Source organism: Leptonotus elevatus, chromosome 1, assembly GCF_054856555.1.
Source record: "Leptonotus elevatus isolate MCC_2025b chromosome 1, RoL_Lele_1.0, whole genome shotgun sequence".
In the NCBI taxonomy this organism is placed as follows: Eukaryota; Metazoa; Chordata; class Actinopteri; order Syngnathiformes; family Syngnathidae; genus Leptonotus; species Leptonotus elevatus.
In genome coordinates, this window is record NC_141239.1 from 7,430,147 (window position 1) to 7,446,641 (window position 16,495).

General features: G+C 39.6%; 1 protein-coding gene across 1 annotated transcript; it reads right to left on the reverse strand.

Moving 5' to 3' along the window:
• Positions 1-2,493: 2,493 nt before the first annotated feature.
• Positions 2,494-12,181, reverse strand: angptl4 (angiopoietin-like 4). Its single transcript, XM_086084136.1, has 7 exons — positions 11,643-12,181; positions 10,559-10,669; positions 10,095-10,167; positions 6,463-6,576; positions 6,283-6,378; positions 5,435-5,719; positions 2,494-4,659 (listed from the first exon to the last, which is right to left on the reverse strand). Exons 1-7 carry the CDS (start codon positions 12,126-12,128, stop codon positions 4,472-4,474), a joined length of 1,353 nt encoding a protein of 450 aa, XP_085940262.1. The 5' UTR covers positions 12,129-12,181; the 3' UTR covers positions 2,494-4,471.
• Between the last annotated feature and the right edge of the window lie 4,314 nt (positions 12,182-16,495).

Sequence of the window (16,495 nt, forward strand, 5' to 3'; positions counted from 1 at the left end):
ATGTTTTTAACCTGGATTTAAAAGCATTTACATTCGCTTCTGTTGGCAGCTTATTCCATTTGTGTGCAGCATAACAGCTAAATGCAGCTTCACCATGTTTACTTCAGACTCTGGGTTCCACTCTGTAGATCTCAGAGCCCTGCCGGGTTTGGATTCAGTCAGCATTTCTTGAATATATTCAGGACCCAGAACATTCAGTGATTTATAGATGAAAGTTACTTAATTAAATATAAATAAAATTAGCATTTTAAACATGAAATTCAAACATTCCGTATTAAAATGGAGCTTGTTTTTGTTTTAAATAAGGTGCAGTCCATTTATAAAGTACAGTTCAGTTTTATCTTCTACATTCGCATTAAAAGCAGAGCCATTTTTGGGGGACAAAATCACAAAAGTAGCGTTTTTCACAAAACTGCCATTGTGAGAGAAAAAAACTGGCATGGATAAAAAAATATCTATTGTTATGACTTATTGACTTATCGGTATTCAAGGCTCTAATTGTGTCATATAAAATCTTCCAATTTGATTTTTGTTTTATTTAATATATATACAGCATAGTTAATTTTCCTGTTAGCATTAATACAATACTGCTTTTATTGTCCATAGGGGACATTAAAAAAAAAAATTATAATAAAATGTATGGATAGGCCTGATGCCATTGAACATTTTGAGTGGTATAAAGTGAAAAAAATATTCATAAATTACTTAGTTATCATGCCTCAAAAGCAGAGCCATTTTTTGGACAAAATCACGAGAGTGTAGTGTTTTTCACAAAACTGCCATTGTGAAAAAAACGGGCATATAGAAAAAAATATATATATTGTTATGACTTATTGACCTATTCAAGGCTCTAACTGTCATATGAAATACTCAAATTTGAGTTTGTTTTTTAAATATATATATGTGGCATAGTTAGTTTTGCTTTTAGCATAATACTGCTAATATTGTCCATAGGGGGCATAACAAATAATTTAAAAAAAACTATGTATAGATAGGTCTGACGCCACTGAACATTTTGAGTGGTTGAAAGTAAAATGAATAAATAATAATAATAATAATAATAAATGATGTACTTATCACGCCTCAAAAGCAAAGCCATTTCACAAGAATCTAGTAAAGATAAAATAACACCCACCTGATAACTATTTTATTGATGCACAATTCAATACATCAGAACTACATCATGACTCAAGCATGATCAAATCATTATTTGAAGCTCCTCGTTACTCAAAGTGAATCATGTTTCCCGATCACGTCGCTCTCCAGTTTCTTTGGCCAGGTCCAGTTGCCGTAAATGGGACGCGTGACAGCCTGCACTAGGACCCGCCGGGTCAGCTGAGAGCACGCCGCCTTCAGATCAGCCGCTGCAGAGGTTAATCCCTCTCCACAAGCATTTAAACCTGACGAGGAGGTGAAGTGATCAACAAGATTCGAGTTGACACGGAGGGGGGGGGGGGAAGTTGCTTACTTCGCGGTTAATTAGTTGAAGTTGCGGGAAGGAATCAAGTACAAATGCTTTGTTGCTGTACTGAAATAGCTTTCTGTGGATATGAAAAGTCTACACACCCCTTTTCAAATGTATATGAAAAAAAATAAAATAAAATAAATAAAAGCTACACTATTAAACATTTCTTGACAATAATATGTCACATGTGACCTCACTAGTCTCAACATGACATTCTGACTAACATTACATTTGTGGAATATGAGTTATGAAGCCAAATCCAGACGTTTTTATCCATCTCAGGGGGCGGCCATTTTGCCACTTGCTGTCGACTGAATATGACATCATAGTTGCTCAGGGCTCAGGCAACGAACGACCAATCACAGCTCACCTGTTTTCTGAATCTGAGCTGTGATTGGTTGTTACCCGAGACCTGAGCAACTATGATGTCATTTTCACTCGACACCAAGTGGCAAAATGGCCGCCTTCAGATACTGATAAAAACCTGCTGGATTTTGTTGCTCATCTCATAGCATACCATATTTAGAGTAGTGGGACTGCATAGAACATATTGGTGTCAATTTTTTTTATTTTATTATCATTATTTTTTTCTATATCACCAAAACCTGGCATTTGAACAGTGCTGTGTAGACTTTTTAGATACTGCATTTCTCTGAAGACATTTTACTTTTACTTCCTGCCTACAATTGGGGGGGAAAAAAACATGCTCGTTATGTTAATTTGGGACTAAACTTCTAGGGATGTGCGAGTACCGATACCCGGCCATATTTTCCAGTATTCCGATACAGTTACAACACCTCTTGTGGCTGTTTTACAATCAAGAACTAGAAATTTGAAGAAGAAAATTGCTATTAATTTCAAATACTCATATTGGGATATGTAAGTCTTTCTTTAAATTTGTGTCGGTACTTGGTATTGATGACTACTCATACAGGTATTGATCTGAAAAAAAAATGGTCTCTAAAATTGTCTTTTGCTTTATCTAAATGTTGTTTTGAAGCAAGATATAAAACACACAAACAGCATCATTGGTTTCAACCATTTATTGGCTCCTGAAGGCCAAAAAAGTCTCTTAAAAAACACACACATCCAACAAGACAATATAAATTACAAATATATGATAATATTTCTTTTGACGGCATTTAAATAAGAAAAGGGGACAACAACAACACGAGTAATCGTCAGATATTATTCCTTGTTACATTTGTAGTACAACCTTGCAAAAGAAGTCAATATGACTTAAAATTGTGCAAATCTCCACAAATAAAAAGAATGCGGAAAATACATCATGTGACTGAATAGCTGGAATGGTTTTATATGTCGTTCTGTGAAGCTCATAAAGTGGAGCCGACATCGTCAAGCGTCAGCGTACAGTGATTTCAACTTTACATCGCAACGTTTCAACTCGAACCTCGGCATGCTCACGCTGAGGGCGACCTTTTGTTTAGCAAAGTCACATCTTGGTCCACATCACTGGTCATTAAAAAAAAACAAAAAAAAAAACATTCTCCTTTCAGCTTGTTCGTGGCCAAAATAGTCATTTTGTTTTTATTTTACTGCATAATTGAGGTTTTCAGTTCTCCTCATGCAGATGTCAAAATTAAGGTTTTGTATTTCCTCAGTAACACTTTTTTTTTCTATATAATGATAATAGAACCGTCTTCCCTCGTACCTTCCCTTCTTATCTAAGATCTGTCTATCTCCATCTGTTGGTCATCGTTTTTTGCTTTTCTTCTACAGGTTGAGCAGGGGTGTGCCAAAAAATCGATTCTCATAAGAATGGCGATTCTCATTTAGTACGATTCAGAATCGATTTTAAATGTCCCAAAATCGATTTTATTTAAATTATTTTATACTGTCTTCCCTTTGTTTGTGTGTGCCTTTATCGGGAGTGCTGTTCATGTTGTACCCGATTTGGCCACTTAGGGGCAGTGTGGTTCCGCGCGGTCTGATACACTGTTAAGTTGTAGCCACATTAGAGAGTAGAAGAAAAAAGTCACGATCAAGTTATTCCAATAAAAAAAAAATTTTTTGCAGCGTGGAGCCGTTCTTTTGAGTTTGAAGTGCCGCGACTAGCGCGCTAATTAGCATTAGCGAGTCAGACTGGAGTAGATCATTATGGTTCCTTGCACATCTATAGATTGAAGCAAAAATCATTGTCAATCCAATCATTTTGAATCAAAAATCGCCCTTAATCGAAAATCGATTCGGAATCGAATCGCACACCCAAAAATCGGAATCGAATTGTGAGACATTCAAAGATGCCCACCCCAACTGTTAAGTGAATCTTGGAAGCTCAGGTGAAATCGTTCTCTTGTCCAAATATTGCTAATGATGTAATCTGGTCAACTGTCATTTTCAACCTTCAAGTCGTAAAAGAAACCCATTTGATCCCATTGTATGAAAATTTTCAACTTCAATGGGATGCAATTGGCCGATAGTGGCCACGATCAAGCCAAAAGGAACAATTTGATGTAAACAGTACAGTACATTATTGGTATATATTAAAGAGCTGAAGTTGTAAATGACAAAATCAGAAAAAGATCCCATCCTTGGGAAGTTTTGCAGTGACACAGCTAAAATAAAAATAAAATGAAGCAAGGTGGACAAAAAAAAAAAAACTGCCACCAACCCGCAATGTTTACAAAAAAAGCAGTTTTGGAAACTGGATTTGCAAGTGAGGGTGCCGATTATTAGCCATCCAACCGATGAGTGCCGATGAGTCTTGACTTGTTCGGAAATTCTGTTGGAGCCGACGACGCGGCGAACGTGCCGCGACTCGAAGAAAGCGACGTCGACAACGTTCACCCTCGCCGCTGAATTTCCGCCGATGAGCGCATCGGCCTTCGCGCGTCTATTTTGAGGGCCTTGATTGAGGTACCGGGGCGTGACCCCCTTTTAACCAAGTTCTACCAAAAAAGAAAGAATAGTCGCAAATCTACATCTTTCTCCCCCTCTTTCGTCTCGACTTTGCCCGCCGCGTGTCTCTCGCTTCCGACTGGCGTCTTAGCTGGACTTGCTGTCGATGACGGCGGGGGCGATCATCATGGCGCTGGATTTGAGGGGATAGTAGCGCCCCCTCCAGGTCTTCCAGAAGATTCCCTGCTTCCTCTGGTGCCGCTGTTTGGGCGGCGGGCTCTGGAAGAATCGCCCGTTGAGGTTGGACTGACCGCAGTTACTGAACCACCAGCCGCCTGCGGTGCAAAAAGAAGGGACGTGGGTTACCATCAGCTATTTTTCTATAAAACTTCAATTTGCATTTTTGTTTAATATCACAAGGTGGCGCCAAAGCGCTGGCTAATGGGAAATTCATATGTTGACTATGATGGTGAAACAAAAAAAACGAAATCAGCATCCCCCTTTGAAATGAATGGAAATGCCATTAATCCGTTCCAGCCTCACGTTGTGTGCTTCTTGGCCACAAGGGGGCAGAGTCAAATTCAGAAATGCAAACACAAAAAGAAGATTTTCACAACTAAGTGAATCGGTAAGCTATGCTACAATTGACCGCTGCTACTCGCGAGGTAAAGGGAATAGCGGAAATATGTGATTATTTGACGGCCATTGAAATAAATCTACTGGGGGGGGGAAATAGTCAAACCTCCGAAAATTCTTCAAAAAATGCTGATAAAGTTTCAATGTAGGCTGTCCACAAAAAATGTGTGTGAAAAGGAAAAAACAGAAAAGAATAATTAAAAACAGGTGTTCAAATATCTACTGCTTTAACTGCTGTGACATCAATGCTAGTTTCTTTAGCCCGTCTACAGCATTTTGCATTGTGCGTTAGCATTAAGCTAGCAGACTTGTATGCTAGTTAATTAGATGTTTTATGTTCAAATTTTAACTTGTAGTGGCAATAAACAGCTTGACGGAAAAAAGTCTGTTTGCTGCCACTATCGAGCGCTCGCAACTCAAATTTATGCTCGCAAGTCAAGCCCAAAAAAAGCAGCAATCTTTCAAGCGTCTCACCCGAGAGATGTTTGGCGCAGTTGGTGTCCTTTTTGTGGTCGTTGTCGTGGTCGCGGGTGGAGAAAGGCAGACCGGAAGCGGCGTCGGATCCCAGGGCGCTTTCCAGAGGACTGAAAGTGCCGACTTCCTGGATCCGGAGCGAGTACTGGGTCTCGTCTCCGCCCAGGCGGAAAGGCAGGCGGATGGAAGCCTTGTCGTCCCCCCAGTCGGATAACTTGATTTGGAGGACGTAGTCGCCGTTCTTGGCGATGGAATGCATCTTTTGCAGGCCCAACCAGAACTCGCCTAAAGGAAATAAGCAAAACAGTGGTCAGTGGAACAGTTGACTTTAACTCATTCAGTGCCATTGACGGCTATGGACGTCAAAAATTAATTTGAACTATTTCTATTAGTTAAAAAAAAAATCCACTTTTTTTTTTTAATCTTTCCTTTAAAAAAAGAAAAGAAATAAAGATTTTTAAAAAATTAGGCACTTCAGCCAATTACATTTTTTATTTATAATTAATTGCATGACTTCACTAGTTATTTTTTTATTATTAAAAAAAAAGAAAAGATTAAAGAAAGAAAAGATTTTTAAAAATTAGGGGCGTCAGGCGATTCAAATTTGTAACCGTAATTAATCGCATGACTTCACGAGTTAACTCACAATTAATCACAAATTTTTATATCTGTTCTAAATGTACAATAAAACGAAATTTCTAGGTTTTCATACTCTTGTAAACAAAAGTGGGGGAAAAAACAAATAGAAATAGTCCAAATGAATTTTTGACGTCAATGGCCGTGAATGAGTTCACGAGGAAACATTACAAGGAAATTTCCCGTGACGAGTTGTGAAGTTGAAAATTTACCGTCGAGGTTGCCAAAGCCTTTCTCGTAGGCAGACCACTGCTGGTCAAAATCCACGGAACCATCCTGTCGCTTTTGGACCACAGTCCATCCGCCATCTGGAAGAGACGGAACGGAATCGCGTCATTCGCCAGACTTTGATCTCATGTCGGACTCGGGTCGGGGGCGTCCCATCCACTTACCGGCTGTCATTTCGCAGAAGACCCGGAAGGCTTCCGTGCTGTCGGGCTGGATGGTGTAGACCCCGCTGGTGGTCTCGCCTCGCAGGAAAAGCTCGTGGCAGTCGGACGCCGTCTCTGGAGGAAAAGATTTCTATATGACACTTCAGCATAATGTGTGTTGTTGTTTTTTCACGTGTGACTTCTAAAGTGTCTCTATTTATTATTATTTTGGGGCTTTTGACTTTATATTCATATTTTTTTGAATTCTAAAAACATATATATAAAAATACACTATAAAAAATGAAAAAAATGTATATATTATAAGAAAATTAAAAATGATTTAAGACCCCCCCCCCCCAAATATTTTTGTAATTGTGTACTCTTAAATAGGTCACTCCAAGTCGTGTTTGCAAATAAGACAATCACTGCAAGTCGTCTTATCTTTGCAACGACAACCGCTGTCGAGATTGTGTGAGAAATTCTCCCTTGGCTATAAATATGACCTTTCTCCCAGTTCCCAAGCACGCTTCCCCAGTCACCACAAATCAATTGGCGCTCTCCTTTAAATTCCTCAACCCCCACCCGAGGCAAAAGCCCCCTTTCCCCACGTGCGAGGGAGCCTGTTGGTGACGTAGGCGTGCATGGCCGCTGCGTGGCTTGTGCGTGGCCAAGACGTGTTCTGAACATGCTTGGTGAAAGGGGGGGGGGGTTGCGTAGGGGAGGGGGGGGGGGGTTCTGTTGTTTTTGCACCGGAGGAGCCGTTTGTGGCCGTCGTGTATAATGAGGTATGCCACTGATTACTTTTACAATTTAATACTGATTGCTTTTTATATTTACGTGTAAAAAAAAAACGAAAAATCTGTACTGTATTGATAAATTTCTTTTATTTCTATTAGAATTGTTTTTTATTTTATATTAATAGATTCATACTTGTTTTTTATTTTACAATTGACTTCAATCATAATTATACTCATCATTTTGGCATTTTATCTCATCTCATCCCTGTTGTGGGATTCAGATATCACAAAGTAATTTTTTTTATGTGCTTTTTTTCTTTCTTTTTCTTTTCTTTTTTAACTCACTGCTAACTTCTAAGCTTCTTATGCTAACTTGTGATCAAGCGTCACATTTGATTTTTAAAAAGGGACGGATGAGAAAGGCCATTCACAGATTAACCAAATTGTTTTTTCTTTGGGGTGTGATTTATTTCTAAATGAATCAACTAACCTGTTATTTACTTAGATACATGAATAAAAAAATAAAAAATAATCAATACAAAAAAGAAATAAGTGGATTTTAATGAACCACTTTTAGGAAAAAATGTTATCTAAGAAATGGAAATGGAAATACATGTTAAATGTACAGTACAGTTACGTGCAAAATTGTTAATTTAACTAATATTTTTATTTTATTATTTCAATAAATAAATTAGCCTTCTAGATCAGCAATATTTTTTTTAACAATTAACTAATGAATACATGAATGCAACATATATTACAAGATTTTCCATCCATTTTCTTAATTGATGATGTACCCCATTACTTTTGCCCATGTATTGTATTTGAACTTTAAAGTTCCAATTATTTGTTTATTTTTAATTACATTAATTTTATAGCATCAACAGTAAATATTTGTATACACGAGCCAAGGATTAGCGACCTCAATTTCCGCTTTATTGTACACGACAATAAAAGCGTCACAAAACAAAATGCCTTCAAAATGTCCTTCATCCTACCTGCGTTTACACATCGAGACAAGTCGACGAGAACCATCGATTTTTAACGTCACGGGTTCGACACCGAAAGACCCATGATGACAAGCGGATTCGAATCTACGTTCAAAATCTTGGCCATCCTCTTGTTTATTGTTGAAGCGGGAATCCTCGTTTGCGCGCGTCGACCTTTGCCCTAGAAGCGTGAACCCTTGGCCAGTTGTGGCCGCGTGCCGCTTCAGGGCAGGGGGTTCTCCTGAACTTTAGCACACTTCTTAGTCATTAAAATGAGAGCGCCAAGAGGAGTGGGTGGGTGTTTGAGAGGATGGGGGGGGGGGGGGGGGGTTCTGACTCCCTGACAGAACTGGGGGAAAGGTTGTTCGTTCTTGAGGGATGTCGTCAAGAACGTGCGGCGAGGATGTGTGTATAAAGTTCACAGATACGTGTGCGGGCAGGCGCGAGAACAAAGTGTATTCCAGGGAAGTCTTGCACACAATAACAAATGATCAGCGGGAGCAGAATCCGCTTTTCCGCCCGTGACCCCGACTGAACGCTACCGAGACTGAAGAACTTTCCCCCACTTGACATTTTGCCAGGAATAAAGAAATACGGCACTGTGTTGTACACAGAAAAAAAGCGCGTAGTAAGGGATGGGCGAGTGCCGACACTGGCTTGATTTCAAGGTTTGGGGTACTCGGGAATGGTGCGGATACCAGTCACTGATACTACTAAATTGACATTGGGTAAATCTTCGTGTCATGAGTTGGCGTGACACTCAAAAGACAGACATTTTCACAATTCTGTCATTGTATACATTGAAATTTTATGTATCGGTTAGTGTCGTTCCAATACCGTTTTTTGGCCCCCGATACTGATACCCAGCTTTGCAGTATCAGCCGATGCCAATACCATACCGATACCTAAGTTGTTGTTTTTTTTCTCAAAAGCTGTCCTGCCATTGGTTCAGAGCATTCAAGGGCCAATAAGGTATCGGCATGTTACTTGTAAGTACTCACCGATACCGATATCACTGTTTTAATGCAGTGATCCAGTGTTGGTATCGGAACAGCACTAGTATCGGTAGTAGTATCAGTACTTAGTATCATATCAGTGAGTATTCAATGAAGAGTTAATAAAAGTGGTATAAAAAATCCCTAATAATTAGTGGAATTACTGTATGTACTGTAGTATTTGTGTGTTGGATGTGTCTTGAAGGGGCGTGGCCTAGTGAGTGACATCACGAGCCGGAGTCGGGTTGCGCGAGTTAGCTTTAGCAGCTTCACATGTCCGTTGCTTGAACGCAGCAACATCGATGCTATCCTTTAGCCCGTTTAAGGCATTTTGCATTATGTGTTAGCATCAAGCTAGCAGACTTTTGCGAGTAGTCATTGAATGAAATATTTTTTGGTTATATATTTAAACTTTAACTGGAATTTGCTGCTTCCGTCTCGAGTTCGTAGAATGACTTTCCGTACTGTAGCGTTTCGTGAGTTGGACGAAGGGGCGTGGCCTAACGAGTGATGTCAAAAGCATCGATGGAATAATTTCAATGGGCAGCCAGATATATTCAATCCAACTGAAAAATATTCCATTCGCATCTGTCGGTGTATTGAAATGTGATCTAAAACCTTTATTGATCACCGTTGTAATAATAAAAAAAAAAAAGTCCGATTTGCCTTGCATGAATGGCGGCGCACAAATAAACCGGCCTCCCCTCTCGCCTAATCCTCTGTCGCTTTGTCCAAATTGCGTCTGCCGAGTGTCGGAGTCAAGCTGTGCAAAAGAGCGTGTTCCCAAATTGATTGGGCTCCTTGATCGTAATTGTGAGTGATGTAAGCTTCTTTGCCGGCTTCGCTAAACAGATGGCCGGCCACATTTGGCGTCGGATTGCGTGCACTTGACTTAAGAGCCGATTTCTGACGCGCTTTGGGCTTTTACTTACCGACTGGTGAGTCGCGTTGCTCGGTCACGAAGACGTCAGTGTTGGTGAACGATCTTTGTCTTGACTGTTGGATCTGGGAGGGGGGAAATCAATTAATATATATGTAAAAAAAAATAATAATAGGGGGGGGGGGCACACATGTAACTGGCAATTGATGATGTCTTAGGTTTCAGGGGATGTTGCTATTGCTATTGTCAAGTCTACTATAAATAAGGCCACTATCGGGATTTGCCCATCTCTCGCTTTGATTGTAGTTGCTAAACAATTGAGCAATTAAATTGAGCAACTTTGTTTTTTTTCTGCCTGTGCGACACATTTTAATTTTAAGCTAGAAGTTTCAAAACAAATCTTAAAAGTATCCACAAGTTGCCCGGTCCTTTCTCAGGATAAAAGTTACTTAGGGCAAGAATGAAACGTTTCTAAATTTAGCAACCAAACTGCTAAGCTGACGTGAAGGTGCTCACCTGACTTTGCAGGGTTCTAATGCGCACGTTCTGCTTGTCGAGCTTCTCCTGCTGGAGTGTGATCCGTGCCATCAGATTATCGATGCGTCGGTTTTGAGCCTCCAGCATCGTCTAAAAGGAAACAACGCACACATTAATGGCAAAAACCGACCGGCATGTAAACATATTTCATCCTTCAAATGTGAAACTTGCAAGTGCAGCTTTTCATTGAAACAAAAAGTGAAACAATTTCTTTCCAACGACCCGGGCGCACTGTTAGTGGTTATGTAATTCACCGAGCGCGCGCGCACACCGTTTACAGTTTCACTATCGGCTCATTCATACAGAAAAGAATATTTGTAACGTGAAAGAAAGTAGTTCATGCAGCTTGTGTTTCCACGCACGTACAACACGTACTTGCTTAATGACGCGCGGCGCCCCCAACCCCCAACCCCCCCACTCCTCCTGCTCACAGTACTACACACATTTCTTGCCAAAATATAAATAGAACTTGCGTGTAAAAAATATGACTCTATGGCCACAATATATTCATGAATTTGTGGACATGGATAGCCAGTATCACTATTATATCATTCCTGGACAGACGATTACGTGAATTAAGCGCACCTTCCCGGAGGACATCCGGGTTTGTTGTTTCTCGTGGAGGTGCGCTTCATTTGTTTGAACAGATGTCCCACATTTTTCAAGGGAATGATACTAAGCGCTTAAATAAGTATTTATGCGTACATCACATTATAATATTTACTTCTTCTCATGTCATGTCTGCGGTTTGTAGTTTTCCTTTTAATAACGGTCAACAGTGCTTACTAATTTACTTAAAAAAAAAAAAAAAGACGTTTTAAGCCATACAAACTTGAGTCTATTTGAATCTCCCGGTTTTCCTGAATCTGTCTCTTTAGAATAGAACGCTTGATTGTAATACATTTGTTTATGCAGGTATTCCAGTAAGACTAGATTTGTATTTTATTTGTATTTGTGTGTTGACAATGTAAAGCATTTTGTGAGTCCTCCGTGAAAAGTACAAAACGAACACAATTGACTTATTGACTTAGCGAGGTCATCCTAGTAGTAAAAGTCTTCTTACCTGGATGCTGTGCGCGTCTGTGCCGTTCTTGGCGTCGCCTTGCACAGAATTGTCCAGCCTCTCCTCCAGCCGGCTCAGCCGGTCCCTCACGGCCGCCCTCTCCTGCCGCATCTCGTCCGTCTTCTCCCTCAGCTCGGCCGTGACGTTGAGCAGCTGCCCCTCTCGGTCCTCCAGCCCCCGGGCCCGAGCCTTCAGCACCTCCCCGTCGGCCCTCAGCCTCTGGCTCTCCTTGCCCAGCTCGCCGACGGTGCGGTTGTAGACCTTGATCTTGGTGAAGATGTCCCTCATCTGGACTTTGGTTTTGTCCACGTGCTCCTTGAGACCCTGACCCAGCTGCAGGAGGCCGTGGGCGATGACATTGACGTCGTCCCAGGCTGCGTACTGCACACGTTTCTCCTTCTCCGTGCTCCCTTTCCTCTCAAATGGGAAACCGGTGGCCGCGATGAGCACCAGGCACAGGGTCAGAGTTGCTAGGGTGGTCTTCATTGTCTTCGGGTGTCTGTCTCCTCTTTTCGGTCGGAATGTTCGAGCTGCGGCTCCTGGCCGGACAGTCAAAGCTCAGCTGTTATATACTTCCACAACCCTCATGTCTGAGCTGCAAGCGGCTCGCCATTGGCTCCCTCAGGAGAAGGAGGGGAGCGCCCTCGCTCAGATTTCTCTCCCTCCTCCAACTCTCTATTCATGTCAGAGGCGGAGGCGGAGGGGGGGGAATCAAGATTATACAAAGCGATCAAACCTCTCGGGAGATATCATGTACATTGGACATTGTACGCCATGTAACGCGACATGACATTCCTTTGCCGGTATCGAAATCTACAAGGGAAGGTCAGAGTTCACGACTCACTTGATGAGCAATCATCTTTTATGGCTTTTTTACAGAAGATCACCCTTAAGAGTTGCGCCACCTTCCGTGTAGTATTACCACAATGTGCCACAACGTGCCGCTTACGCAAGTGATAAAGTATAATTCGAAGCCTGAAGAAGAGGCAGAGAAGGCCCCAACAAAGAGCACAGAGAACAAACAGTATGCTTATGCGTATTGTTGTTTGCTCAACCGTTTTAGTTTAAAATAACTTCTTTTGGACCAATTTTAACTCCATCCGTTGGTGTAGTGTAATAGCTGCTAGCTAGCGCTTAAGCTAAGCAACCATTTTTATATTTCGTCTCCCTTGCTAGGACGGCATGAAAGGCCCGCTTAACAGTTGAATTTAATGCTCATTTGAACGCAAAATGACAACAATGGGGTTAGCCCACTCTTTTTGTAAGGAAACATTTGTTTGGAAATTTGAAAAAGTTTGAGGTCAACCAGTGATACGGTTTTCATCCACCAAAGATTAATTAGAGTAATTACAACCACCACATTGAGCATAACGGTGAATCCTATTTTGAATCATTTTTTTGTTGTTTTGATTTGTTTCTATTCCAGTCTGTAATTGTCAGTGGAAACAAACAAAAAAAGATATCCCAATTTGCTCAACCCTTAGTTAAAATCAGCATGTAAATTACATTCAGTTGTCATATACCAGTAAAACTACAGAGAATTAAAAATAAAATCGATTTGAATTGATGGAATCTAAAAAAAGAAAAAAAGAAGCTGAAATGATATCATAGTTGAAGATCAACGTAACAATGACAGAAATTGATTTCACTTTCGATCATATAAACAAGGAAAGATACTCATATTTTCAGATTATGACCATCAATAAAATGCCTTTTTTTGTTAAAAAATAATAATATTCATATAAGTATGTTTTATGATTTGACATTTTTTGATTTGATTTGATTTTTTGATTCTGATACAGTATTTGGAAAAAAATTATTAACATTTAGTCAGCCGATTAATCGAAAGAAAAAACCCCCCGTCAATTTTGGTCCCTTAACATTTTAAAGATATGACTTACCACAAAACATTCAGTTAACTTTACAACAAAAAGAAAAATCTGCAAAAATTGACTTTTTTTGCCAACTTTTTGAGGGGGGGGGGTCGTCATGATCTTTGTCTTAAAAAAGATATATATATATATATATATATATATATATATCTTTTTTAAGTTAATTTAATTTAATTTAAGACATTTACAAGAAAAAAGAGAGAAATAAAAAAGTAGTTTACTATGATTATTCCAAGAACATACAAGACAAGAACATTATTTTGGCAAAACTGAGAATAAAAAAGCTCTAAAAGACATTCATTACGGTATGGGGAGGGGGGGGGGGACAGTTTTAGCTTGGTTTTAAAATTATTTACACTTGGGCATAACTTCCGTTGTGTTGTCATCTTATTCCATTTGCGTGTGGCGTAGCAGCTAAATGCTGATGCACCATGTTTGCTTTCAACTCCGGGCTCTATTGATTGACCCCAGACTGCTGACCTCAGAACCCCACTGGGTTCATATTCAATTCATATTTCTTTAATGTAGTCAATGCCCAAGTGATTTATAGACCAGCGGCATCATTTGAAAATCGATTCTACGACTGACTGATGATACCACAAATCGGACTATGCACCTTATTCATGGGTATTCGGCTGGGAGGCTGAACCAGTGTGAGAATTAGGGGAAAGTTCACAGCACAAAAAAGGGCCACATTACAAGCTTCTTCTTTTCTTTTCTTTTTACAACCTCCGCCGAGAGCTGTATGTAATGCAGGGCCGCACCACAAAGAAAGATCGGAGCGCCTTTAACCCTCTCCTGTCTGCAGAGCAATGCAGACAAAGTAGGTGAAAGGTAACTGCTGACTGCTGACAGCGCCTGGGGGGGGGAAGTCGGTGCAAGCGGAGGAATTATTGGGCCCTCGCTTACGTGTCTGGAATGTAACAAACATGCTTTATGCTCCCGAAAGCCTTGGCAAAGTGAGTGTGGTTTTTCCGCCAGGAGAGCCAAAAGCTGCTGAGTTGCTGGCAAAAAAAAAGAAAAGAAAAGAAAAAAACTCTTCTTGCTGTTTTTAGTCGTTTACAGGAAACAGTTGTTGTTAATAAGAACAACTGAGAAAATGTGTTGCAAGGAAATTAGCATTGGAAATGTATTGTATTGTTGTAACGGTGAATGTAGAAATATTCGCATATGGCGCAGCTAAGTGGCATTTTCACAAAAAAAATTGTGCTCACTAAAAGCATCCAGTGGTCACTAAAATTTCATTTTAGATCAAGCCAGTCTATTTTAGATCAAATTCTTGCCCTATAACAATGAGGCCATCGTCACGTAATGGTCACATCAATCATTCCATTATCACATTACCTATTGAATATATAAAATCCCTGATTCTATTTTAAAAAAACAAAAAAAACAGCGGTGTATCTAGTGGAAATAGTCCGGAATCTTTGCGGCCGGTTGGGTGTTGCTAACCAGTGACGGATCTACACCTCAAAACAGCTGCTGATTCAATTTCCCAAAATGGCCGCTCCCATCGCAACCGGCATGCTGACCTTTTACACAGATTCCAAGCACGGAACATCTGTAAATCCCCTGAACCCCTCATCCCTCCCCTCCTTTTTCTTAGTCATTTAGCAGTTGATGGAGAGTGGGTGGAACATATGAAGAAAGATGCGGGAAGAAAAGCAAACACTGGAACACATTAAAGACAGTTGTTCATTTTCTAAATATTAAATATAACACATTACATGAACTCATTCACTGCCGTTGACGGCTATAGACGTCAAAAATTCATTTGAACTATTTCTATTAGTTTGACATTTTTTTCCCACTTTTGTTAACAAAAGTATGCAACCCATTTTTTGGGGTATTAGAACAGATATACAATTTGTGATTAATCGCGAGTTAACTAGTGAAGTCCTGCGATTAATTACATTTAAAAATTGTAATCGCCCTAATAAAAAAATGTATTTAAAAAAAACAACATACACATTTGTAATCGTAATTAATTCCTATTAATCACAAGTTAACTCACGATTAATCACAAATTTAATATCTGTTCTAAATGTATTAAAAATAATCTAGGTTTTCATACTCTTGTTAACAAAAACGGGGAATTTTTTTTTTAACTAATAAAAATAGTTCAAATGAATTTTTGACATCTATAGCTGTCAATGGCAGTGAATGAGTTAATATACATGATATAGGGTCGTTTTATTTATTCCATTTTTATTCAATATTAAACCTGGATTAAACTTTGATTTTTGGGCCCTCCATTTCTGCAAACAATATTGAATATTAATTGTTAAGTGTCTCCTATAGGGATTATAATGACTAGAATAAATCAAATAATAATAATAATAATTTAAAAAATAAACTAAAAGAAGGGACTGGGGTTGAGTTACAAAATATCCATCCATTCACTTTCTTCTATACTACTTACCCTGTTCACGGTCAGCTGACTTCAGCCTGGACTGGTTGCTAAGGCAGACAAAAAAACCAAGTTACACAACAGTCCAAGTGGTAAAGCATTAAGTGGAATACTAAATATTACGTAAGCCTGAAACCTGCAAAAGGAAGAAGTTAGAACAAGAGTAAAGTGCAAGAAAAAAGAAAATCAAAACATAAATCACAAAAACGGAACAGAGGTACCTGAAACAAGGTGACAAAAATGTTAGTTTTTTTTTTTTTTTTTTTTTAATAAACCTTAGTCCAACAACTCAGTTACATAATGTGTAATCAAATACAGCAATGAATAACCAAGGAGAGGACGTCTCTCAGCATGAACAACAATATCATCCAGGGGTGTCAAACTTTTGTGTGTGTGTGTCATGGGCCACATTATAGTTACGGTTATGGCTGTGAAACCATATCAGAATCAGATTTATTGATCAAGTATGTAAAAACATACGATGAATTTGCCTTCAGTTATAAATCATAGTGAAACACGAATAATCATGACCATCAGAGGGAGAAAGAGCA

What these genes read in the sequence shown, in the direction of transcription:
- angptl4 (XM_086084136.1), bottom strand. Translation starts at nt 12,128, where the DNA reads ATGAAGACCACCCTAGCAACTCTGACCCTGTGCCTGGTGCTCATCGCG. An exon ending in CAGACGCGCACAGCATCCAG is followed by an intron (nt 10,670 to 11,642) that starts GTAAGAAGACTT and finishes GTTTCCTTTTAG; the next exon opens with ACGATGCTGGAGGCTCAAAA. An exon ending in GCAACGCGACTCACCAGTCG is followed by an intron (nt 6,577 to 10,094) that starts GTAAGTAAAAGC and finishes CTTTTCCTCCAG; the next exon opens with AGACGGCGTCCGACTGCCAC.